General features: G+C 43.2%; 1 protein-coding gene across 3 annotated transcripts; it reads right to left on the bottom strand.

The window, feature by feature from the left end:
- Window positions 1-25,974, bottom strand: NAB1 (NGFI-A binding protein 1). 3 transcript variants are annotated; one of them, XM_053948012.1, is made up of 8 exons: window positions 25,873-25,974; window positions 19,644-20,474; window positions 14,083-14,216; window positions 13,053-13,104; window positions 7,575-7,685; window positions 5,112-5,253; window positions 3,766-3,915; window positions 1-2,658 (listed from the first exon to the last, which is right to left on the bottom strand). In XM_053948012.1, the coding sequence occupies exons 2-8, from the start codon at window positions 20,457-20,459 to the stop codon at window positions 2,567-2,569; spliced, it is 1,497 nt and encodes a 498-aa protein (XP_053803987.1). In that variant the 5' UTR covers window positions 20,460-20,474; window positions 25,873-25,974; the 3' UTR covers window positions 1-2,566. The 3 variants fall into 3 exon arrangements, with proteins under 3 accessions (XP_053803987.1, XP_053803985.1, XP_053803986.1); XM_053948010.1 differs by lacking the exon at window positions 25,873-25,974 and adding an exon at window positions 25,656-25,848; XM_053948011.1 differs by lacking the exon at window positions 25,873-25,974 and adding an exon at window positions 25,163-25,326.
- Window positions 25,975-27,886: the final 1,912 nt, after the last annotated feature.

Raw genomic sequence — 27,886 nt, 5'->3', positions numbered from 1 at the left:
GAGTTCTCACGGTGAATTTTATTTTGTAAGCAACAATATAAACATGTGAATAAAACAGGAATCATTTGCAGGGCTGGCCTTTGATCCAGAGTACCCTGGATCTAGCAACCCTTCCCGAGCAGACGAGGGCAAGCCTTTACCTGCAACTCCAGAGGCTGGCCAGGATGCAGTCCACCAAGACCTTTGTCATGGAAAGACCAATGCTTGAGTATTTGCTATTACCAAGCGTATGTGCAATCTTGGAATGTACCTCCCACCTTCCCCACCCCAGGATTAAAAAAAAATAAAAATCATACAGCTGCAAACCAGTAAAAAAAAATTGCTTCCAGCTTATTGAGACTGAAATGGCCTGTTGGACTATAAACTGAAATATCATTCTGGAGATAACCAACTGGTCGTGACACAAAGTACTGTATTTACAACTCAAAAATATAACTGTTATAGACTTTAATTTATAGCAAATTTAATACATTAGTGTTTACAAAATAAATTCTGGACTCAACTGAAACAGCGTGCTGCTTAGCAAGTTCTTTTTCCTTCCTCTCACTTTAACTGAAGAGACCAGCAAGCTTAAGAGCTTCTTCTGTGACCCACACACAACTTTTGATGGCGTCAGATGTTGGAGAAAACGAATGTTTCCTGCATCTCTAAAGGTTTGCTGCTTGGTACCTTCTATTGCTCAAGTTGTACAGTTCAAACCTTAAACTGTCCTTTAATAAATTCCATACACGTCTCAGGAAAACTACTCAGGTACTAACCAGGGCACTGGTTAATGTTACAAACTGAAGAAACATCCGTGCTACTAACTCACACAACAGGAAAGAGGAAATATAACTACACATTCAATCTCTAATGCCTAAACAGCAAAGCTGCAAACTCCATTGCTTAAAGTAAGATACTTCAGTAAGTGAAACAGTACCATACAGTTCAAGAAACATTTTTTTTTAAAAAAAACCAAACATTTTAATAGTATAAAAAGTTGTTTTACTGGTGTTTCTACTATAAAGCTTTGTTCCACAAATCAAGTGATAAAATAATTAGATATGTTTACAGTGATAAGAGACTGCAGTGTAGACATTTCAGCTCACATCTTGCTGAGCGTCTCAGTACAACAGAGACTGACTGATTTGTTAATACACACCTAGGACACGGAGCAAACTGCAAACATGAAGTGCACACCTGAATAGGGAAGTTTACTCTCTGACATGGTAACTCACTTTCTCCAGCTCTCCCTTTCCCCTCCAGAACACGATGTAAGCACAAACTGGTTTTGGAAATGGAGGCATATATCTGTCCTGACTGCAGAGCAGCACAGAGGAAAGATGGATGCACACAAACACACCACGGTAAATTCCAAAGTTATATGCCAACTACTCCTCCTTAGATAAAATGACATCTTCAAAATGAACATGTACAAAAAATTAAAAAATGTCAAATAAATAAAGAATACAGATGTTAATTAATCACATACATAAAGAAACGTATTGGCATACTGTATGCAGTGTACAGTATATTCATAGAATCATGTGGGCTGGACAGCACTTAGTAAGGAGTTATGTCCTGAAGACAACTCCTTTCTCTCCTCCAAAATATCTTATGGTTTCTGGATATCAAGTGCAACCTTTTACACCGATGCATAAATCCTGCACCATATCTCATGTCACCTGGGATGTCTTTTTTTTTTTTTAAGATCCACAGGGAAGTCCAAGAAGTTATAATAGTCTGAATGACAATTTTTGCAGCCCTGTCCATACTACTTGGTCTCTTGAGTTTCCTACCAAATGAAATTTAGTAATTGTATGGTACATCAATCCCCAGTTTTTCCCTAAGAAATGGGAGCCAATCATATGGACTCTTCCATCCTCTAACTGGCATTTCCCACACTCCTGAGCTGTGTGTAGGTATTATGCTGTAAGTGTGTTACACAAAGGCTGCTGGAACCATTGGAAGTGATGTAGAGATAGTTAAGTGTCAAGAACATCTGCTATGATACAGAATCAGGGTCTAGGTCTATCAAATGCTATATCCACATAACATTTTAAACCATGAAAATATTGTATGCATTTTTCTTTTTTCTACAAATATTGTTGCAAACTTGCTGTTAATTGTGTCACGAGGTTTGCATTCCTAATTCTCCAATGACTTTTAATTCAAATGTTTAACAACCATATCTACGCTAGGTACACTGAAAGTAGACATTGAAATTTCAAGTAAAATGAACTGTAGCCACATCTACTGGACTCAATACACGTCCCGACATCTAGATTTACTTTGATAAGTTATACAAATACATAATACATTCTTAAATAATGAAGACTCACAATATTAATTTGTGAATCTTCCCACGTTATAAAACCACTTTTACAGGAATGTTTATCCACCTGTATTACTGTTTTAGTTGCAGTGTCTCTTGCTTTCCTGTTTCCACGGATTACTGTACCAGTTCTTAGGCTTTGGCTATTGAAATCTCTTATTTGAATGAGGCAACACTGGTTATTAAGGCTGTTTTTTTTTCTCTTGTGAAGTTTCATTCTTTACTATGACACTGTTTTCCAGAGCAGAATGACTATCTTGTGTCTTCAGGTTCTGTTTTTATGACCTTCCTTTCAATATTGTTAAAAGCTGAATGAGGAAAATCCTTTAATATACCAAGGCCTTCTGCATTGAGAAAAGAAAGAAAGAAAGATGTTAAAACACTGTTTGGAAACTAATATATTTTGTTCTTAAATCAACAAAAAGGTCCAAGAACCACATGAATACCAACAGCTGAAGCAATAAATTCTGCCTCCTCCTCCTGGTCTTTAACCCAGCTGGGTAAGAACCACCTCAGTTACACTGCAGTGATGACAGAGGAAGCATCACAGATTGACTTCAACCCCTCTGGCAGCAGGGGCTAATGGAGATGCACTCTACACTTGCGTTTTGAGAGGGAAGGGGTAAAAATCCCCTACTAGAGATTTCACAAAAGGAATTAGCACTGCGATGGGGACCATCTGCAAAAGAGGTGAGCCAAGATTGCAGTATCCCAAAGTGAAAAAGACAGGATTCCGCCTGGTCTTCAAAACAACTACTTTTGCATCTTGTCTTTCAAATAACCTCTTTCCCACTGCATCTTTCAAACTCAGGTGGAATTTTATTATTGCTCCTGAAGTTGCAGGAGTCTCAAGAACTCCTAGCTTTATCTCAATGCACTGAGATTAAACTGAAACCACCCTCAGAGATTTCATAAAGGTTTCTTGCTCTCTTCTATCAAACTTAAAGTGGGTTTCTCCCAATGCCAGAGGTAAATGACAAGACTGGCAGTGAGCAGAGGTCAGTAATGAGAAACCCAGATGGAAAAGACTTACTGCATAACATGCAGTTCAGAGCAGAGAAACAGTGCTAAGTCCTTATAAATCAGAATAAAGACATCTTCTTTATAAAAAGCCTGATTCTATTATACAGAATGAAGCCATGTCATAATTATGTTGCTATGACTGTGATGGAGTTTAAGTATTTAATAGCAGTACTTTGGGTCAATACCAAGGACAGACAAGTGCCAGGACTTGGTTATCTGATTCCAGCTAATGCATCCCCTAAACTTTTTTCCCAAATAATATTCAATCTGACTCCAGATTAGCAAATAACACTCCTCTTGGAGTTTTCTCCAAAGTCTTAATGGCATGGTTACACACAATATATGCCAGCCTGTCTTCCTGGCTGCTTCTCTCAGAGACATCACAGAAAATAAGAAATGGTGGGTAATTTCTCAGGGGCAGCACTAACCCGAGGACTGTGACTTTGCCTCAGCACTGGGGTAAAGCCGGATCAAATCACTGCACAGAGATTTCCCAACGTGCTGCTCTCCATCAAGTGAAATGTGCTGCATCTGTCTGCTTGGCAGGTTGGACATCCGGAGGTTCAGTGGTCTTTCACCTGCAAGTTGTTCACAGTGAAAGAAAATCAGTATTAAAAAACTGATAGAGTCTTAAACACATGTTAGCTCTATCAGCAAAAACGCATCCTAGATTCCAGCTGCTCAGGGAAGTTTTCTAGCAAAACAAAGCTCACACAAATATATTGCTTTGCAGACTACTTCATAGGCACTGCTAGGAAGGGACACTCAGCCAGACCAAAAAAAAAAAAATAGTTTTAAAAAATCCTTTATTCTGCTCAAAAATCCTCTTGAGATACAAAAATTTTCCTCTGCTACTGCACAATCCCTCTGAGATCCTAGAAATTTCCAGTTCCTCTGCACAATGGCTAAATGACATTAAGCTTGCTGGGTCAAGGAAAGCTGGATCCATACGCTTATTCTTCATGATTATTTCTGTACTTCATTGCTTCACCAATTCACACAAAGGAAAATCTGTTTTTTAACACGTACTTATATTGATTCCCTTAGTTGTCCCTCTACTACTTCTTTTCAACCCTCTTTAAAAAAACAGCATTTAAAAAACAGACACAAGAACTTCTGGTTGTATTTCTTGATTATAACATTTTGTCTCATTTCACAACGGCAAAAAAGTGATCTAAACAGAAATGCTCAAGCAAAACAAACACTCCTAAAAGTAATTCAAGCCAAGGAATAGCCAATTGGTAAATCAAAGGGAACCATAGAACTGTAAGCTTCTTGAAGAATAACAAGCCACTAAGAACATCATTAGAACATACTTAGTGCTAAGTAATTTACATAGCCAGCTCCTCAGGTTTTGTTCCTAGACTGCACAAACAGGTAAACAAAAAGGGGTACCAACTATATTACCTCTTTATTTTCAATGTCTCAAAACAAGAACACAAATGAAATGCAACACTCTGCTCTGTTTTCAAAACTGAGGATAAAGCTAGAGCAAAGTCCTGCTCTCAGTAACAGCAGTGCACCCAACCTCCTGCCCTCCCCACGTTATCCCTGGGGAAAGCAGTTTGCCCAGATGCACAACAGGAACAGAACAGAACCTGAGTGTGCATCTGATTGCATTATTTACTCAGTAAGCACTTCAGGGCAGAGAGAGATCTTGTCTTGTCCATTCAGTGCTCAGGGTTCTGTATGAGATAAACACCACCACTGACAGAGATTGCATAACATCAAACGTCTCTGCTGGCAGCACCGCCGTGCCTGGGAGCTACCATACCTTGTCCATCAGCATTATCTAACGACATGCCATTGGGGCTGTGCTCTTCAGAGTTCTGCCTGTAACACCCTGTGGAAAGACGTCTCTCTAACGCTGCCTGGTTGCAAAGAAACTCCATCTGTTTTGCCATCACCTTTTCCGACTGCAATTGAAACAAAAAAAGATTTCTCTCTATATACATTCATAGAGCAAGTCAAAACACAGGGGGAAAAACAGGATCAGATGAAAAGACTAACAGCCTAGATAGTGGTTTTTATTGACTCATATGTACAGATGTGTGTTTTACGGTTTCTTCAAAACTATGAAGCAAACAAAATATTTTTGCACCCATAGAGATTTTCATAATGTACATCTGAGTCACTCAAGAATACTTAAAATGCAAGCTGTTGTAGTTCATCTACCCAGAAATGCAACATTAAATTCTATTCTTCAAAAACACACAAAAATCACTTCCTGCACTTTAGGACTGCAGGTTACGTGAAGAGAATCTCAAGAAAAGCAAAAAAGAATGTCTTAATTATCCAGTTAGCTCTGTTCAAATATATGCCTTCACAAAGTATTCCAGAAAGTATTCCAAGAGCAATGGCAACATCTGCTAAAAACTTATGCCAAGACTTCACCAGACATCTTGGAATCTTTATTTTAGGAAACAGCACTACACAAGCTTAAAAATCTGCCATTCTGAAAGTGTAGGATGACAGTATGTTTGTGGGGGATAAAGGTGTGAAATGTCTGTCTAGAAGAAGAACAAGACCTATACACCTCTAGAGAGTGGAGCTAAACAATCCAGTGCAACGTGGGAGGAAATGGCGTCTGAATGTTTGTCATTGACTTTAATGCCAAGAGAATTCTAACTTTCACTATAATCTTGTTCTTGAGAGAATGTAAATAAGCATCTTGCAAAAATAAGACGAAAATCACAAGTCAAGGAAGTTGATTTAGAAGAGCTACAATGAACATAAGAACAGAAAGTACACGAACTTAACACATACAACTGACAAGAAAAATTAATTTCTCTTTCAGGTAATGCTGTAATTGTTTCAACTGCTACAGAGGTCTATTCATTGCAGAGCATTTCACTTTTCATGGGAGATGCTGAAAGTCCTGACTTCCCACAAAAGACTGCTTCCTCAGCATAGTTCAGTAATTTGAACATACACAATGACAGCCTAACAGACCAGCAAAACCTGGGCTTCTCCAGCACCATGGTGAGCCTGACAGCAGGGCAATGGCATGGACAGTATTTACATCATCTGGCTCAGAGCTCATCAGGGTCTGCAGAAGAACACTGATAGCTCCAGCCCTGTCTTGGGAGGAAGGTAAAAAGTATTTTCAAACAGTTTACTTACAAGTGTGCTTTAACTTTGCTATTCTATCACTCCTGTTACCAACTTTTGAACTACACAGTAATTTTTAAAAAGAATAAAACATTTCTCATTCATGCCATCTTTGATGTTTGCTTGGGATAAAACCAGAATTTTAAACTTCAATTATGCTTCTGATCACCACAGAAAAACCTGTAGAGTTGTAGATACCTTCAAGCTTGAATTAAATCTCTAGTCCATTGTTATGTGGCAGTGACTAACAAAAACTTTAAAGCATATACAAAACAAGCTTGTGTAATTATTCTGTGACATCAGAACATGTGGCATAACTGCATTTGATATATCACAGATTTGTATGACCAAGTACTACTTTGCAAGAGAAGAAGATAAATGATAGGGTAACACATCCATTCTCAGAAAACAGGAAGGTAACTCCTAAATGTAATCTTACATGCAAATTTGGTGATTACATTTGCCCAAAATTAGCTATACAAAACAAATTTGTTGCAACTTAGCATGAAATCCCTCCTTGGCAAGAACTGGCAGTAGGAGATGGGTATTTTGCCTCGAGGCTGGGATACACTACAGAAAAGACAAAGAAAAAATTGGCAACCTGTCTTCATTTATACAAAGCTTTCTGTCTACTCAAGCACACTGCATTTCCACCAGGCTAGGTGCTGTTTAGGAAGCCAATTTATCCTCTCAGATCCAGAGGTTCACTTATTTGCTAAACACATTGGCCTTTCTTCTTGTAAGACATGTCAGAAGAGAGGACTCCAAGATCGCCTACTCTATTCCTCTCGACTCAGTAACTTGAGCTTTCCATTTATAGCGGGTAACGCAAGCAACACAGCACAGACTGTACCAATACTACCCTACTTGCTCCCAACAGGCAACCACAGATTTTCAAGCCTACTATGCTGCATCTTATCTCCTTGGAACTAACAAGGGCAAAGCTGTAGTACTGTGACAGAACAGTTTTGGGAGGTAAACCCAAATTAAGAGTGATGCAATCACAGCTAAGCTAGGTAGCCTTTTAAAACTGATGGGAATTAATTTAGTCATCAAAACAACAACATCAGAAGCAATGTACAAAGACACGGCCTGTATTATTCACAATGTAGTGTAGTTGGTTTACCTGGGAATTAAGAGCTGTTGGGTCTTCACTCTTTCCTTTAGCCAAAGCAAGTGGCATTTTGTCTTGCTGATAGAGCGTCTGGACTGTGTCCTGGAAATCAGGATAACCGTCCTATTGAGCAGAAAAAGAAACCAAACCATGAGGGACATATTACTATTTTTTCTTTACCTTCTCTGTACACTTAGAAGAAAAAAAAAACCAAAAACTAAAAATCGCATTCCTGAACTTCTGTGAAAATTCTGGACTGCCGTTTACTTGTTTGTACTATCCACTTCATTTAAGTTTGTGCATAAAACACACACAGCCCCTCCACAGCAACTGCTATATACCTAATACGGCACAGAAAATCTCATCTCTCTCAGTTTCAGGTGAATCCAGACTACCCTTGTTATTCACATTAAACATTCAGCCTTGACAGGCAGATTTAGGCCTATAGTTTCTGTCACTTTTCAGAAATCAAATTTATATGTAGTCAACCTACTACCTTGTGTACTAACCTTGTGAAACTGAGAAAAGCCTCCTGAAATTCAACATATTTCACACAGAACCTACACTTGTATCACAGAATGAAGTATCACCATTTCAGAAGTACAGTGGAAAATTTACAGACTATGAGAAACCATGATTCAATAATTCTTCCAGTCTGAAATTCTTATGACATGCAAATCTCTTCTGCAGCTTGCATATGTATCAATAAAGCAAATAAAGTTCCTGTGAAAGCCTGCCAGACTTCATTAAAATAATCATTGAAGCAAAGGTTCAAGATGAGGGGTTTATCCAGCTTGATATAAAAGGAAAGCTCATGTGCACTAGAGGAACATCCAGAAATGTTTACAAAAGCACAGTATAGGTAACTGTTAAAATGTGAAAGGAAGCTAGAGATCTTAAAACAGACTCAAACCTGAGAACAATGACATCTGTCACTGAGGGTCTACAGACCTCAGCCTCAAAAATACACTAAACTGGATATATTTGCCCTGTAGATTCCAAACACACGTACATGTCAATAATTACATTTTTGACAATAGATGGACAAAAGGGTTATAGCCCAAGAAAAATAGATATGATCTTTCAGAAAAAATACAGGGAAGGACTATGAGGCTCCCTTCACTGGCAGGCTGCCCACTGATCCGCAGAGCAGGGGTCTGACCCAGGGCAGATGGCCAGGACCTCAGCGCAATGCAATGTAAAGTGTAATGCCATTAAACCTATTATTTATGCTCAGGAAAACACCTTAAAATCTGTCAGAATGCTGCATATTGCTTTTAAACATCCAACATCTCCCTCACAGAACAAATAAACACAATATGCAAAAATGCTATGCAAAAACTTCATAGCCAGGTTAACTGCCACAAAGCCTCTAGCCTAAGCTAGAAACAAAGGCTTTGCAGCACATTTCCATGAGCACTGACCTCTTCTATAGTTAAGACCTGCATCTGTTTGGGAGAGGAGAATGATTGTGTGTAGGAAGATGAGAAGCTGAACACACAAAATGCTCTCAACTCAGGATCCTATTTTTAAAATAGAGCAGGTAACACAGTTCTTCACAACAGATTTGTGATCACCTGCCTATACCAAACTGAAGGCTGTTTCCCAAAGGTGGCTCTGGCCTGTTGCTGTGTCAGTCCCCCCTCAGCCAGGCAGATAACTCCTGGAGGATGACAGGTTCTGCATCACCTTCCCAGAGCCCTTCCCACTGCTGCCTGTCCCCAGTGCCCCGTGGGATGAGGAGCATGCTGGACCGAGCACCAGCCTGCTCTGCCCCATGGTTGCCTAGAGGTCCTCCTGCATGCACTGCAACATTTTTGTTTTGCCATGCTGCTGCTTAGTTGTTTTCCAAGCGGTTTTGTGCAGCAGATGTTCCCAGTCCCACATGTGCTTTTTCGCTCCCTCTAATGACATTTTTCCTATGAAAACAGTACCTTCTACTGCTTTTGCTGTTTTTGTGAAAAAAAAAACAAATCCCACACTTTGGTTTTCTTTTCAGCCTTTTCAGAAATAGTGGAGGTGGGGCTTTTCTCTCCTCTTCCTCCACCCATACTGGCACCAAGGGAAGATGCTTCCTTGCAGCCTCCACTCAGGTCTCCCTGCCTGTGCCCCCCAACTCCCAGTGAGCTTTGGGAAATGAGTTTTTGAAAGCTCTTCCCACCCCTCTTGTTCAGATGAATGGAGACACAGACATACACAATAATTTCTTTAGATGACAGACAGCAAGAATATTTTTAAAAACTCTCATTTTTTCCTCTCTTGGCTGTTCACACAGACTTCTGAAGGGGAACTTTGTCAACCCCAATAGTGATGAGGAGCCCCTTCCTCCACTTCTGCCTGATGCACCTGTGACTTATTTTGCTTTCTAAGCTGGTGCCACAACAGCTCACTGCTTTGAGTGGTGCCGGCACTGAGTCACGGAAGATGACAAAATAAGGGGTGCCCCTGCCACACAACATCTAAGCAGGATTGATCCTTGCTCTGCAGGAGGATGTGCCATTTCCACCCCTATCCTCCTGTCCTGCTCTTTGTTCAGAACGGATTTAGGAACTACAACCCCTTTTTTATAATCTGCTCCCAAATACCAATTCACTCCACTCCTTTTTTCACTCCCTCCACACCTTTAGTCTGTCATTTGCCTGGATTTTTTTTCCCCCTTCTCCTCTTTACACTTCACTCCCACAGCTCACCCACCCACTCAACGAATAAGAGGGGGAGAGCTCACAGGGGAAGAGAAAGGCTTTTACAGGTAATTTGATGTAATTCATGGCACATTGTTTCTTTGTAATGCTTGTGCAAGTTTCATATTCATGAAAAGGATAAATTTACAATGTGGCTGCACATTGACAATTCTGCAGCCTGCACACACAGCTCTGCTGGCTCTGCTCAAGGATGACCTTCAGAGCCTCTCTGGAGGCTTTTTTAAGTGTTATTATATTTCAGGAAATTAACTCATCTTTTTTTTAAGTAATCTTTTACACTATGCAAACAGGCTGTGAAGTCTTTCCAAATTGAAGCCCTAGTAATTTTAGGCCACGCTTCACAGAGACATTAATGACTAATAGTTAAAGGAATGGTGAATCAAAATACAGAGTTCAGCCTTAAAACAGAAAGGCGAAATGACTCTTCTCAAAAAAAAATTACAAAAAAAAAACCCAGAAAAGAGCTAGTTATAACACCTAAAAACATACCCCATGTTCAGGTCCTTTCTGTATTTTCATGACAGTGAGCAAAGAGATCCACAATGAAGCATTACAACTCCAAAAACAGTGTGAGGAATTCTTACCCAGAACAGAAGGAAAAACCTGCATTTGCTACCATTTTCCTTTTTACTTTCACCTTTCCAAAAAAAACCAAACCAAAACATAACCAAAAAAATCCCTGAACATATTACTAAAAAAAGGACTTTTTATATATTTTTTAAAAAATGCAAGAACCAGGAACCCAAAACAGCAGTGATCTACTGTGTCATATTGCATCTTTTTTACATTTCATTGAAGTAAAGCCCAAAATTTACAGTGTACCTTTTTGTGAGGAAAAAAAGACATTTCTACCGATAACAATATGGTTAATTTCAAAATTAATAATGCTATGCTATCAGATTAAAGATTTGATTTAATTCAATTTAATTTTCAATTTCTTATTTTGGAAGAATGACCTATTTCTGAAATAGTCATTTGTACAATTAGGACATGAAATTTTCACAAGCATTTTAAAATGTAACTGGTAATTTTGGATAAAACAAGAACCAAGTAAATATCCTTTCCCAGAATTATTGAACTATAAAGGATATAAAAGAAGCAGGCCTTCCAGACTCTTAGGATTTTTCCATGCAGAAAATAGGAGAATACACATCCCCTAAGGCTGTCCAGATTTCCTGCTCTCCAGAAAACCTTGAGTTTCTGCTTGTATTTTTCAGGGTTTTAATTTTACGCTTTCTTTCAATGAAGATCCTGTAAGAAACAGCACCTCCCTTGCAAGTGTGTCATTTTAGACACTTGCTCATCATCAATTATTACTGAATGAAGGAAAAGCTTTCTAATGCTGAAATCTAAGTCCTTGAATACTACTTCAAGCAGAGGAGTGGCAGCTCCCCACCAGCTCTTACAAATTAGGGCTGGACTGAACAAAAGAGAGGAGACTCAAGCAACCATCCTGCAACATGGTGGTCAAGGCTGATAAAGGTGAAGCTGGATAAAAGAATTTAATTGCACATGTATATTTTGCACTACGTAAAACTACAACTGTATATGGACTGATGGAAATTAATAAATAGGACTAACTCCTCTATACCTGTTCAAAACTGCCTTTTCAAAACTAACTGCTCTCACCAGGGTTTGTCTCACAGGAAAAGCCTTTGTACTGGTGGAAACACTGTAGTACTGAAAAAAATATTAAAGCCTTACTTCATACAGTGCATCATTTATCACAGAATGCATTGCATATGAGAAACACATTTCAGAATGTGTTGCATTTTTCCTCTACGGTTAGAGAATACATCACCTATCTGTGTCACATACAAATCTAGCCCAGGTCTAGCTCATATTCTAACACACATTTAACCTACACCTTTTTGAGTAGACACTACAATAAAAAACACCCACAATGCTAAGGATAAATTAGATACCCACATAACAGTGAAACAGTAATTTGTTTAAAATACAAATTATAAAGAAAGATCTGCTATTCTTATGAGGTATATAGGTATATATATTTTTTGTTTTTGTTGTCGCTGTTGTTGTTATAAGTAACTTTAAGAAGGCCTCAAATTTACCTTCCAACAGTGGTAACTGAAGAAAAAGGTAAATTACATACATGCTGCTCCTGCACTCTTAACAAGAAATTCCCAGCATCTCCCTAAGCAACATCTTGTGCAAGTGTATGCATTAGCCATGTATACATGCATTTGACACAAAACTCATTACAAAAAGCTGTAATTTATTATCTACAGGCACAACCTTTTGTGTTGAGATATACAGCTTTTAGTTAGTTTTTGACTTTTCAGTATGATCTGTGTCCTGATTTATGGCACACTCAGAGATGGCTAATATTCTGCCACCAGTCCTTATCCAGAACTCTGTATTTCGGACATGATCAACAGCTGACTCCAGTGAATTAGGCAAATCCCACCTCATGCTGACTGAAAAGCAGCAGGCCTTATGGGAAGACATTTCCTACAGTGCTTGAGCTTACTTCTACCACAGGAAGTCAGTCAGTCCCATTCCTCCCCTCCTACTCACTCTGAGTGCAAAACACTGAGAGTATCTTTACCATTAAACAAATCCTACTCTTTACCCCTGCTCCTACAGGTTTCTCTGTCAAGCACTTACATTTACAGAGACAGTGGTGATGTTTCCCCACCCTCTCCCTCTCATACCCATCAACTGTCTATCAAATGTTTTTCTGACAATTTCCTTAAGACAGATCCCTTCAAAACAAAACTGAATTTTAGCACACACAGGTCAAAATACAGGAGACACATTACTGTACCTCTATCTTGATTCTCTTTGGTGACAGCTCATCCCTTTCTCCACATTTAGATCTACAAGAGAAGACACATATACAATCAGCAAACAGCACATTAACCCCGATCACCAATAATAAAGGAGTCATGGAAAAAAAACAGCTCAGGGAAGAACACTGAGATGCACAAAAAAAAAGCCTCCATTTCACTTTGACATGGCAGTGAAAGTCATTCATGTATAGAGGAACACAGCACTTTGTGCTGTTTTCAGAAGCATCAAGAGATTCATGGATTTTTCCTTCCAAAGAGTAAGGCAAGCACAGAGCATGAAAAATGCCCTTGGTGTTGCTTATCCAGGATGGATGTATATTTACATGAATCTCTGTGGAAGAAAGGGGAGCAAAGGAAAATTTTCTAGAAGGGTAGCAAAATGAATTTTGAAAGGATATTACATTACAGGAAAGGGAATCAGCATTTAAAAATCTAAGGAATGTATCAAAGATATTTAATCATACTTACTAATGCTAAGGTTTTAATTGTATTTAAAAGCTGTTAAGCCTTTGTCACCATTTCATGACAGCAGTTCATTTGACAGAATGGTAACAACTGAAATTAGAACTCAGCTTCAATTCCTTTAAAGGAAGCTTGTAAGCCACTCCCTGTGACCTTATCTTTTTGGCTAACAAACCAAATCTGTATATGGAAAAAAGGAAATCGATGCATTGAGCATCTCTGGCTTCTCTGCCAATTTACATTAACCTCAAAACACACTAATGCCTCATATGCTTGAAATACCAGCCTCTCAGATGCCTCTTAATATGCACTATCCTCAAAATACTTGGAAAAATAGAGAGCAAATAAAAAGGTAATTCAAGACAGCTGAATCTTATCAGTTTATAAGCTTCAGGACTCAAATAGCCTGTCCCTCCTTTCCTCAGAAGAGCACTTTGCTAAATGAAGAGCAAGAACAAGGTGCCTCTAGTGCTTCAGAAGAAATGCTATTAGCTTGCTTAGGTCCCTGCAAGTAAAGACCCTCTGAGCCAACGAAAGCCTTACTTGGTGGTCCTGTAGGTGTACTTGTAGGTGACCTCCCGAGAGATTTGCCGGGCCAGTGCAAAGAGCTCATCCCTCCTGGTCAGCAAGGCGTTATCTTTCACACACAGCTGGGCAGCTGCTTCGTTAACTGTTAGCTGCAAAGCAAACACACAGGCACTCAGGATTTTCATACTTTCACCTGCTGTGCTTGTAAAAGCACCTCTTCTGAAATAATAAAGAATTTTGATCGTAAGTAAAATTACCTGTAATTGTACATTAAACCCTGGAGGGTTTCTTCAGTTTATTTATACCCCTTACTAAACCAGGTAACCTCTTTGGGAAGAGGAAAAATATGAATGTAGTTGGTGCATAAAGTAAAACATTATTGTAAGACTGTCTCAATGTGCGCTGCTTTTGCTTCATCCCAGCACTAATTAAATCTCAGTATAAAACAGTAGCTCTGAACGTTCACAGTGTTTGGCTCCCAAAGCCTGGCTTACAGGGAATACTATTTTTATAAATGCAATATGCCCAGGACTTGGGGGAAAAAAAAAAAAAACACAACCACCCTGACAGTGTGGGTACAGATGGCTTTCCCTTGTGAATACAGAATAAATTCTGTAGAAGGTGATGGTTTAAGAAACGATTAAACTTTTTTTAGCTGTGTTTCTCACCCTCGTGTTTGTGAAGACTATCTTCAGACATGAATCAAATGTAACTTGTTTCAAGGATGTTTTCCTAAGCCTGCCAGGACACATTTCTAGTACCTCTGCTGCTGGCAAGATTCATTGGGGGGGGGGGAGGGGAGGAAAAGCCTGAAATTGAGACTCAAAATGGTTTTGCAATGCTCTTCAGAAGCCTATAGGAATTTGTGATACTGTCATGAATTATATCAGCTTAAAAATACTGCTGTCTGAGAAGCCTATGCTCAGCAGTATGGACAAAACATTATTAGTGCCAAGAGAGACACAAGTTGAGATCGTGGACAGGTTATTCCAAGCTCCTTCCACAGCAAGCAGGGCTTGAAGAGGCCTTCTCACTTTTTCCTCGGCTGAAGAACAGCCAGAACATGTAATGAGGCATAACAGCAAGAGGCCAAGGTAAAAAACACCTGTAGTATTCTCAAGTGCCCACAACTCTTTCTACTCTTTTACTTTTAGAAATTAAGCTGCTTTGAACAGGCTTGGCTTCTGGCAAAGGAACACAGCTGCTTTGGAGCTACTGTCAACAGTATATTGTGTATCTGTCCCAGGCTGGTGAATAGTCCAGAGCAGCTTGGTTTCCACAGCACAGTCAGCACACCCATGATGGATGGAGACGTGCCATCCCCAGCCCTGCACCTGGCAGCACCGGGGCAGCCGCACAGGCAGCACAGCACACGTGTGACCTCAGACACCAAACCCGCTGCTCCCACAGACCAGCAGGTCTGCACCTACAGGGTGTCCCTTGGGAGAGGGCCAAGAGCTCTTCCCTTCACCCTGCTGGCTGCCACACTGCAGGGTCACCTGGGAATTAAGCCAGAGGCCAGCAGCTCACCTGAATCGCTGCACACTCCATCCCTGAAGGATGGAAGCTGTCACAGGATATGAACAACACACAGCCACGCTGTCCTTTGCCACAGGGCTTGGTGGCATCCGAACTAGGAAAAATTTATTTTGCCCAACGTGGTATCTGTTCTCCAGGAAGGTTGAGAAAACAAAAAACATGTATTAAGAAGAGCGAGATTCTTCTCTCAGCAGCCTGTGCAGTATTTCTAGTAAAACCTCACATAGAACTGCTGCTCCTAATATTTCAGAAGCAATTTTTCCTGTGTTTAGCCTAAAAGCCTCTGATCTCAGTAGGGCACTTCCTATGGTATCTAAATGTTAATCAGAGCAAAACTTGTTTTTAACAGGTGAACTAGATATGCTGCCTGAGCCTTTAGTGTCTGTACAGACAAAAACCCCAAATCTCACAGAGATCAGATGTGCAAGGGCATTAACAGGTTACTATGTTCCTACAATACAAGGTACTAAAAAAACAATTACCCCTTAGACAGGTGCAGCTGTTCCACAATGTCTGTCTTTCCAGAAAAAAACACAATGGAGAAAAAGATACAATATAAGATTAATACAACACCGATTAAAATAATTACCATCTAAAGCAGGCATTAATTTCTGTAACACTGATAGCTATTACTTTGCCAAGGATGAATAATACAGCTAATGCTTACAAAATAATTTGAGATATTTTTTATCCCTCCAAGTGCTGAAAGGTTGCAAAGAGCTGAAATGACTGAAAATGCTTTGGGTAGTTGTAGGCAAATGCTGTTTATCCTAATATGTGAGAAAAGCCAAATGTTTATTTGCTTGTTTTTCCTAGTTTCTCTTTCAGGTCACATTCAGACTTACTGAATTGAAGTGCATCATGGCTTTCTGCCTTTTCAGGAGGCATAATACTGCAGATACAAAGCATTGCCTGCCTAAAAATAAAGAATCTGTTTGCTGGAAAGCCTTAAGGATATGGAGCAGCACAGAACCATACAGGAGAGGGATGGGTATATTTCCATCTGATGGGGTTCACAGACTCTTCCACTAGAAACCACATAATTAAATACCAAGCCCTACTGTTTTGGTGAGTCAGCAAAAGAAAAGAAGAAACCAAGCTAGACAAAATTCATTGCTTATTTTTCTAATTCCACTGGATTTTTTCCCCGTTTTATAGATACTGAGACAAAGACTGAAATATTAAAATTACAAACTTGACTCAAACTTGCAGGGGTCACCAAGTTCAGGGGCATGCCTTGTACTCATCCCTCCTCCAGTCCATCTTTAAACATTAAGTGCTCTCTGTGTTTGAAAAGCTGTGTAATACTGAAACAATGGGATGGATTAAGGACAGCATGTTTATTAGTTTTGGAACGTCTTTGAAAGATTTTATGTCAGATTAATGCTTTATGCAAATACTCCTACCAGGAGCACACACTTCCAAACCAGCCCAGTGTCTGCAGCTCTCACAGGCCTCTAATGGCTGCTCCAGCCCCAAGACACTTCAGTGCTCAAACTGAAACAAAATATTCTCACTAATTCGCCACTAATAATTCTACCACATTTGATCTTAATTTGTGTCCAACTCCTCTCTGCTTGAGGAGCCACAGATACCCTAATCTGTATGTTAAAAAGCTAACCATTACTTAAGCTTTCTCAATTCACAGTGAAGTTTATTCAGCTGTTCCTTGCCAGCTGCAAGGAGAAACCTTGAGCTGTGAGGCAGAATGACAGTATTAACATGTGCAGAAAAACAGTCTCTGGACCTGCAGAAACTTACCTCCCTGGCTGTTTAAGGTACTTCCTTCTGAGCAGCAAATTCCTTAAGGCATCAGAACCAAAAACACACTGAGGCTCAGTTTACAAAAGGCAAACTCTGGTTTAGCAGATTTTAAACAAAAAAAAAATTGGTCTCATTGCTGCTATTTATTTTCTGCCTTAAACAGAAAATGAAGACAAAACTGTCCAAGGCAAAACTTTGTGAAATCCAGCCTCTTTAAGCCAACAGTAAACTAATTACAAGCAAATTCTTCTTGCTTGCATGTGTGCAGTTCCCATCAAGTTCAGTGAGGCCCCACATGCGTGAGGCATAAGTCAACCACAGACTCCTTTGATCTTGTGCCCTTAATCACAATAGCGATAGAAATATTTCCTAAAGCCAAACCATGCTCTCATTCCATTTTTAAACGTGGTTTTACAATGATGTAGTAAAGATCTGTAGTGCAATACTAAAAGAAATGAACAAGGCAGAGCAGTTGTCCTTTCTTCCAGTTCACTGCTATCCTGCTCCTTCAATTACTACCCCAGGGTTCATTCCCCCAGTTTTGCACAGCCACTCCTGAGCCTACACAAAAGGTGCCCCTGGAGCCCACCTTCCAGTACACTGCTGGATGCCAGAAAATTATCCCACAAGTAGTCTGCCCAGATTTCAGAGCATTTTCTGCAGTCGCTACCCCAGAGAGAGGCTGTGAAAGCACACAGCTGCACACTGTTGTACACCTCGACTGCCTCCATCCTCAGGTGAGGAGAACCCCCTTTCTCTGAATCCTGAATCTGCAGCCATGTATACAGGGCATCTACACAATTTATCCTTTCAAATCCTGCCTCCATCTCATACACAACTTCTTCTTTTATGAGGGAGACTTCCACAAGGTCAGGGGAGTAAGATGAGATCTCGTCTTGTACAGTGGATGAATTCATAGATTACAGTGTTTGACATAAAGCCACAGAGCACGTAAGTGTAAGCTGTACAACTAGAACTGTGTGGTAGGAATGTGGCTGACTACTGTGGAAGTGTCTCCCCAGTCTGCAGTAAAAGCCCTTGTCAAGTCACTGCTGGTGATGTGCAGTTGCCTTATAAATGCAAATATGTAAACAAAAATGTAAAGAAATACGCCTTGTTTCCTTCTGCCCTTCTACTCAGAAACATAAAGAGAACTCAGTCTTATGCTATGGATCACACACCTACAAAACTTCTTGAAGTGAAAAAAGGCTAAAGCCAGTACAGTTTTTTTGGCACTCCTGTAACATAAACACTGCCTTTCCTTTTGGGAGCTAAGCCTTACATGCCAAATTTTAAATCCAACTGAAATTTTGCAATCACTGTTAACTGTGAAAATGCTGATGCAGCATTCGTATCAACAGTGTTTTGGCAGCGCTCTGAATTAATGTTTGTTCTCCTCCTGTACAGCACTTTGGCACTAGGAAACAACTCCCCACACAGACACACCTATTGCATTACAACACATGCAGTGTGAACCTCAGGAATGCCACAAGAGGAGCACGGGAGGCCCACATGAACTTTCAAAGACAAGAGGGAGAAGATGCTACTCAGGAATTAAACAAACATTCAGATTACAACCACCCATCAATACTGGAGACATCCTTTCCTTTCCTCCTCACGCAGTCCGCACATCACTTGACAGGCTTAAGGCCACTATGCCCAAAAAGCCCCACAGGTTGTATAATTGAGCTTCATCTCAATTCAAACAAAAAAATAAAAAAATCCATGCCACTGGGTTTAGGGACCTCATTGACAGAATCCTTTCCATCTCAAGTGCACAAGCTACAGAGTAGAGTCTTGAGGTGAGGGAAGACAGCAGAGGGTAATAATCACATCAGACACAAGGAATTTTAGTTACTGATCTTACAAACAAGTCTACTCTCAAAGCTGCAAGAAAATACCATACAGACCATTTTTAAGAATGTACCAAATCCTTAGAATCCCCAAGGCCAAGCTCAGGGCAATACTGGTTGCTATTTTGGTGCCAAACTCTCTAAATCTTCTGTCAGGCCACAGCAGCGACCTAGCAGTCTGATCTCACCAAATCACCATGTGTGCACACACACACACCCACCCACAAAAAGAGACCTGTGCTGCACCTGAGATTTCCATGTCAGGCCAGGCCTGCTTACAGCACTCAGTGCACAACTTTCAGACACACAACTCTTGTCACTCAGCAAGAAGGGCCCATACAAGAAGTGTACCCTGTAAACACATCTTGTCACAGGTGTAGGAATAGGAGAGGAAGCCCAGTTCCACTCAAGTTGTTTTACCTCGTGGAGGGTGAGATGCTTGCCATCCTTTCTTTTCGAGTCAAATCTGCCATATATTGCACTGTACTTCCTGATCTCCTCCTCTTTGTGAGGGTCATCGTCACTCATCTCAAAGATGTGACCAATCATCTTTGCCAGTTTCTTATTTGTTTTCAGTAACTCCTTGACTTCACTGGAGTCACTTTTGGGCAGGGAGGGAACCATACGTTCTACACATTCAGCAACTGACAGAGCAGCAGCAGCATCCAGGGTCTCGCTGTTTTCCTTTGGTGAGGCTGGAGAGCCAAGGTCAGCCGGGGAAAGGCTGTGCTCACTCTCTGTGGTGTGGTGTCCTTGCCAGAGTCTGGGCTCGCTGCTGCTCTGCAGTGATAAGCTCCCCACATCAGATTTGCTCGTGCCCACGCTCTGCACGCACGTCGTGGCAGCACATTTCGGAATCTTCAGGTGAGGCTCTCTGGTGCTGCTGTTCCTCTCGTAACTGCTGCAGGATATCCCCAGCCACGCAGGAGATCCTTCTGGCAGCTTGTATATTGGAATGCTGCTGACTGGTAAGGAGGTGAGAGGCTGGTTAAAAAGGCCAGGGTTTGTGACCCAGTCCCTCAAAGCCTTCTGCAGCCGTCGGACATGAAGTGGCTTGCTAGCCATGCCTACGAGAGCCATTATCTCCAAAAACTCCTCTTCACCTGCTTCACAGAGCTGCTGGACATCATCACCACCCTGCTGAATGAAGGCATCGAAGTAGAATAAGAGATTTGCTTTCTGTAGTATTCGATACAGCTGCAATTCTCCAAGGGTTCTGGGTAGAGCTGACGCCATCACGGATGACAGAACCTGCAAACGGTAATAACAGAGAGAAGATGAGCACCAAGGCACCAACATCCAGATGCACCGTCCCGCCGCCCATCTCTCCACAAGGCTGTCAACTCAGAGGACAGCATCTCTTTCTCTCATTACAAGAAAACCCACAGAAATGAATAAGGGCAAAAGCTCTATTTTTTGACTTGTTAACTTAATGGAAACATTTTTGAAAGAAACCAAATCAGCAGATAGTTGTGATGCATCTGCAAAAAAGATGATCCAAACACGAAGCCAACTTATTTTCAACATTCCTATTTCATGTTTGTTCCCAAGAATGTCAGGCAATATCGCTCACAGCGATATTCTACTCTATTCTCTTTTATATCTTAAGATCAAAATGATCACAAAACACATTCTGAAGAATTACACAATACTCAATTCCCTGAAGAAAAAAAATCTCATCAATTTCAATTCTTTTTAATTGTTGCATCATTTTTCCCCCATAGAAAGTGTGGAGGATTGTAAAAGGAAAACAAAGAAGAAAAGTGCTTCACAGAACCCCAGCGGATCAATGAAGCTGGGTCAGTAAGACAGTCTTAAAGAACCAAGTATTTCTACAGTTTTACCTGTTTCACATAAAAAGGATCTAATGCCTCTGCTGATCTTAATTCTGGCAACAGCTGCAGACAAAGCTAAAATACTGTCGGATTCCAACACATACAGTTTAAAAACCCTAGTTTAAATTCACCTGCCCATTTCATTTGCTAACAAGGCTGCCTGTCATTGACACTTGAGACACGAAATACCACTCAGCAATACAGCAATTGTGCTTAAAGGCTCCCAGCAGACAGATCGCTGAGGTGTTCAGCCCTTACAGTGCCAGGAAAAAAAATGTGCACAAGTTTCAACTTCATAAACCCCTTATCCAGTTATAGCACAACTAATAAACTCCTCAGAGAATTCTAAGATCTCGCACACACACCTCTTCACTCTGTGGTGGCTTTCACAGGAACAAGCAGATAATTTCCAGTATTACTGTACTACACTAAACCACCAATCAATAAAGTCTAAAGCATGCAATTTATAGCTGGTTGAGAAAGTAACAGAACTAAAACATTGAGCGGGTCTGCTAATATTGCTCTGGCTCTACTATCACAGTGGACTTGAAAAAACACACAGTAGTAACCTAAAAAACAACACCTACAGAAAGATTTGCATATACTAGGGAAAAAGTATTTTAATACTGTGCAACTCCCCTTCCTCCAAAACTGCAATGCAAGCAAGTATGTTTGCTATGGGGCATTGCGAGATTGGTTATCAAAAATAAAAGTAGAGGGAAATTATTTTTACAGTATGTGCTTTTGCACAGTGTAAAAGATGAAAAATATTGTAAAAAATGTTTTGGGCATTTTTGTGGTTCTTTCACAATATAAGCCTTTTCTTCAGCAAGTCAAACATACAGATAAAACCAATAAAGCCCAACTTCTATTCAGAAGGCATCTGGAAGACTGGGCTTTTGCTGCAAAATTCTGATTTAACTCTACTAGAGAAAATAAAATCAGGAAGCCAACAGAAACTTCCCAGAAATGTATGTGGCAGCAACAGGATACTGCCAGTCAGTCTCTTCAGGAAAAAGAAATGAAGCCCAGGGGAAAAAAAAAATACTCAAAACATACAAAACCCCCAAACCACTAGCTGAACATTTCATTCCTGATATGTGTGCCAGTAAGTGCAAAGCAGAAGGGGCAGAAATAGCAGTTTAGATTCAAGCAGCTACCTCAAGGAGCTGCTGGTGAGCTTAAGAGCTAATAAACTACACACTTTGGAACTCAGGGTGAAACTGTAAATATTTAAGAGCTACATATTTTAGAAATACAGGTTGGCTTTAAGAAAGAATAGTTAACTGCTGAACATCAACCAAGTACTGTCTACACTCAAACAAACAAGAAGAAACAAGGAAAATGAGGAAAATCACTTAAAGGTAACCTTTTATAGAGCACCGAATTCACTGTTTTAAGAGATGTCATTAATTCACTGAATTTCTTAGAAAAATCCTCCCATTCTGGACAAACTTGGTCAAGACAAACAAAATTAACAGCTTATGGTTTAGTGGCATTCCAGTAAACTGTTCCTACCCTCCCATTTCAAGTGACGCTGACTTTTCACCATCAATACTACAAATTAACTTCTATAACTTAAAAGAAGCCCCATTTCCTCTGAAAGTTATTCATCTTAGCACAAAATCTACATAAATCTACATAAATGGACTTTGTGCAGAGCGCTAAATTGAATCTTGGGAGGACGGTGGCAGTAAAATTACACACAGCTCCAGGCAAGCTATGGAACTGAACTCATTTTTCCAGCCCACAGGCTGGAAGAGCACCACCAGTCCACGAGCAGCCTTTACCTAGAGGCTTCTAATCAACAAATCTCCTCATGACAGATAAAACAGGATTAATATGTACTATGGAGGCATCAGCAGCAAGTCCACAGTTCAGACTGCTTTGAGATTTGCATTTAAAGCAAGGCTGAAATCCCTTTGTTTCGTACTTTAAAGACCCACTCTGTTTTTCTAATTCAGTACAGTAACTCCTGACAGGGCTGAGCAATTTTTCCATGTACAACAGCTACTGATTTCTGCAGAGAAGGCATTTTCGAACACTCCTCCTTTTAACCTCTTTTCTCCTTGCATTAAACAGAGTTCCTCCAGCACTCACCTCAACGCCATCCCAAGTTATTTCTAAACTGTAACAAGGGGAAGGCTCCTTCCCCTTTCCGAGAAGGCCTCTCCCAGCTAGGCTGCTTCTCCTGACACGAGCGCTCCGGTGCCTGGTTCGGCCCCGCTCCCAGCCTACAAAGCCCGGGAAGCAGCTATGCTAGTCCACCTGCAGGAGTAAGACGAGGCTTAGGAAGAGGACAAGCAACAAGCAAGGACTGCTGAGAAAGCAGCACAGCAGTGCCTGAACCCGAGGAGACTGTTAACCCAAAGGACACCTGGCGCTGCTGCTGCTGCTGGCTCTGCTCACCCGGCTGGCTACGCAAAGCCTTAGCACACCCACTCAAGTCTCAGCGCCCCACATCTTTCAGGTGACCTTTAAGCTGTATCTAAGAGACCTGAAATACTGCTTTCCACCACTGTTCTCATTTCTTAGTGCACTAGGGACTGTGCTTTTGGGGCAAAGGGTGAGCATTAGAAGAGGTTACACAATGAGGAGACAGAGGGAGAGCTCACAGCCAGGACACTTGTGTCTGCTCCTCAGCAGGAAGAGCATCTCGGATAAAGACCCCGGGGCACCATGTGTGATCCTCCTCTTCTGCAGCCTGCTCGATAAATCTTAGGCTGTCTAATCTGTGATCCCAAACCAACCTGGTTCAGGAGTAACAGCTTGGTCATGTCCTCTGGCAAATCCTAAGAAGCCAGCCAGAATGATCTGCTGCCTCAGGAGTGAGCAGGTACATCTAACACGACTGCAAACCCTTCTTCCAGCAAGAGGCAGGAATGCAAAGCTGGCACGGGGAGGTCTAAAGGAATAAGTGAACACAGCCACAGCACTTCAGCCACTACTTCTCCCTCTTCTTTGCTTGCTGTCCATACCAGTGAGAAGTGTCAGAACACACAGAGAAGAGCAGCCATCTCTTACGTTTTTCACATATAGAACAAAGAAGCCAGAAAACTCCCCACAGCAGACCAAGCTGTTTAAAATAAACACAAGGCTGCATACAGTTATAGCCACGGGAGAACCAGGAAATCACAAGTTAGATTTTCACTCAGCCTTTGCAACCCACAACCATGCATTCTGATTTTCCACATTACCTCATTCACATCCACAGCCCAACACCCCACATGCCATGCCCTCCTCTCCAAACGCTGGCTGTCACCTTAACTCTGACCACAAACATAACTCCTGGGAAAAAGGAAAACAAAAACCACAGAGACACCACAGAGCGCTCTTAAATATTTGTAAACAGCTAGCGAAGGAATCACAACCTATTCCTGCTCCCTCTATCAAGACAGCGGGGCAGCGGCAGCCCTGCTCAGCATCTTTGACCACGGAAAAACAGCGGCTCCTTCCCCGCCGTGCCCGCTCCGAGCCGCACACTTCCCGGAGGTGGCAGGAGGATGCCCGGCTGAAGTAGGCAGGTGGTGGATGTGGGTGAAGCACCGGGAGAAGCAAAACTCGAGAGCTGTGAGATGTACACGCATGGTACAAGGGTTTCCTGAGCAGCTTTCCTGCTTTTTAAGGCTGCACGGGAAGTAAAAGCAACCGAGCAACTCTAACCGATTGTAGAGATTTTATTTCAGGTGAATTCTAATTGAGCTGTCACCAATTAAATTAGGAATACAAGGAGAAAGTGTGAAACATCACATCTCTGTATTTTAGGCAAAAGTGATTATTTCATAATGTATCTTGATCACTTTGGGCGTTTTGAAAAGTCTCTGAAGACAAACTGGGTTTGGGTTTGAGAGCTGGCTGCTTTGCATATTCATTACATTTCTGCAGCGTTTCCAAAGGACTTTTAGCAGGAGGAGAAAATTACATGTAGCTGCAGAAGAGAGACTTCGCAAATTAAATAGTCTTGTCTAGCTCTGAGATGTGCCAAAATACAGCCGATGAGTGAGCTCCGCGTTTACGTACAAACCCGTACCTCGCCTCAACTAATGAGAAACTTGAAACGTGCAAAAACACCCTCGCGTAAGGACGAGACGAGCGCACAAATACCTCCAGAGCAGGGTCCCGCACCGCGGGATGGAGCTCCCGGGAAGGAAACCCACCCGGCGAGCACGGACGGGCAGCTGCGGTCCCCACACAAAGTTCGCGGCCGCCGAGCCCGGTGACAGGAACCTTCCCGGGGCGTCTTCTCCGTCGGGGCTGCCCCGCGGGGCGCCGCCGCGCCCGCACAGCCCCTCCCGTCCGCGCCGGGGAGAGGCACGGCCCCGCAGAGCCCGGGGGGCGGCCGGAGCCCCGCCGTCCCTGCCCGGGACCCCGCCGGGGCGCCGCCTCCGCCCGGCCCGGCCGCGCCGTCCCGCCCGCCGCCCCCGCCCCGCGGCGCACACGGCGGGGACGCTTCTGCACTTTCCTCCCACTCCCCCGTCCCCCTCCCCGCGCCGGATTTCTCCGGGAATCACCCACGCACGACCCGCCCGCTCCTTCCGGCCGTGCCCCGCGGCGCCGGGGCCGCGCTGCCCGCGCCCCCCGGCCGCCCCGCACGTACTCTGCAGTTGGCCGCCGCCGCCGCCGCCGGCTGCCCGGGGCTCCCCTCGGTGCCGTCCCGGGGCCGCAGACTCAGCCCCGCCGAAGTTCCTGCCCGCGCCCCCCCCGCCCAGGCTCCTCCTTTCCCATCGACGGGGCGGGTGGGCGAGCCTGTCCCCGCCACCGCCTCGCTGCCGCCGCCGCCGCCGCCGGGGGGGCGCGCGGCCGCCCCGCCGCACCTCGCCTCGTCGCGGCCGCGCCTTCGCCGTGCGCGGGGGCCGAGCGGGCGGCGGGGAGGGAAGGAAGAAGGGGAGGGGAAGGGAGGAGAGGGGAGGGGAGGAGGGGAAGGGAGGGAGCGGCCCCCGCCCCCCCGCTCGCCGCCCCCTCCCGCGCGGTCACATGGGGAGAGCCCGCGCGCGCTCCGCCGCCCGCCCACGCGCGGCCGCCGCGTGACGCAGCGCCCGGCGGGGGCGGCACCGGCAGCGGCAGCGCCCCCCCGCGGCCGGACCGCGCCGGGGCCGCGACCCCGCCGCGCCGCCCCCGCGGGAATTGCGCGGCTGCCGAGTGCCCGGCCTCGGGAAAACAGCCCGGGAAACGCGCGGAGCGACCCTGCCGGCGCGGCCCAGGGGGCAGAAAGGGCCGGCCTGGGGTGCGACGCGCAGCTGTGCAGAAACCGGTGCGAAAGTTCGAGTTCGAGCGAGGAGAAATGGGAGCATGTAGTTGTTCTACTGACGGAGAATTGGTTAAGCTATGAGTTTTTAAGTAAGTCGTGTTTCAATGATAAAATTAAGTAATATGTAATAAATTAAGTAACTCATAGAACAAAAGAATTACATGTGTGGAAAAAAATTAGCGGGTGAGGGGAAAAAAAGCCTCAATAAAATAAGTTGTCGGCAACGTCCAGCTCTGCCTCGAGCTGGGAATACCTTTCACACAGGGTTTTCTTTCCTTTTTCCTTGCTTTCTAATCCATACCTTGGCTGTTTGTCTGAGCAGGGTCAGGCCAGCCAGGAAGCACAGTTGTGACCTGACTCCTTGGTAAACAACTCCAAGCAAAATTGAATTTCTCCTTCAGTTTTTCCAATAGGAGGCTGAGGCTTTGTAGCATCTATGTCAAATCACTGTCACCAAAACTACATAAAAACGTCAAAAAATTAATACACGATCTAGAAACAAAGTTTAAAAAAGCTCTAAGCACACAGGACTGCATTCTGGAGCTGGGGAAACGCAAGCGCCCTTTTTTCCATACCCTTTTCATGTTGTAACACCCAAACTCTCAAAACTTGCATTCCTGCACGGCGCATTTCCCAGTTTCCCGGTGAGTTGTGACGCTGGATTGCGCTGGGCCTGCTGGCAGCGGGGCAGGGCGCTGGTGGGTGCCACACAGGAGCCCTCTGTGTGTCCCTGGCGCTGCCCACGCGGGCACGGCACGCACGGGTGGGCGGCTGGCGGGAGCTCTGTCTGCATTGCACACCCTGACCCGGACCGGGCACGCTGCTCTCCAGCCTGCTGGCAAGGCCGTGCCCCAAATCAGCGCTTGCCCAATCCCAAAGTCAGCCCGCGGGTGAAGCTGACTGCGTGGAAGGGATGCTGCCTGAGGAAAAATACCTGTTGCCTGGAGGAACGGGCAGCACCTGCCCCTAGAGCCCTTCTGCAAAGCACAGCGACGGTCAGTCCAGCTTTTCCCCAAAACTGGAGTGACTGGGGCTGAGTCCTCGTCTTTGGGGTGTGATCCCAAAGATCCCAGTATCCCAACAGGGCACATGAGGAGGCAGAGGCAGCTTTTCTCCCTGGCATGCTGTGGTTCCCATGAGAAAACTCCATTGCGCATTGCCCAGCAAAACCACAAAAATGTTCACAGCACTGCCTCCCCTCCACCCACTCAAAATGTTTTTGCATACGCCTCTAGGCACTACAACCATGGTAATTAAAGCTGTAAAATATTATTAGTATCACACTCCTATAGACTTTTCGTCCTAAGTGCTTTATATGTACCATGCAACAGAAATTCAGCCACTCCCGTGGAAAAAAAAGGAGCAGGAACAATGCACATCAAGGTGGAAAGCCAAATTTTAACAGGGATGCCCAACACAAATCCCTTCTCTCGCAAGAAGCTCCTGGGACATCGCTGAAGTCCATCCTTCTATCTAGGGACAGAGAGACCAACACCACTGCTCCAGGAGCATTCCGATGGATTTGTGGAGATTCTCACACCACTTCGCTGTGCTTCCAGGGGCTGCTAGTGAATGAGGCC

This window comes from Vidua chalybeata, chromosome 7 (genome assembly GCF_026979565.1).
Source record: "Vidua chalybeata isolate OUT-0048 chromosome 7, bVidCha1 merged haplotype, whole genome shotgun sequence".
In the NCBI taxonomy this organism is placed as follows: Eukaryota; Metazoa; Chordata; class Aves; order Passeriformes; family Viduidae; genus Vidua; species Vidua chalybeata.
Note: the sequence above shows the minus strand (reverse complement) of the source record. Positions and strands in the feature narration are given on the sequence as shown.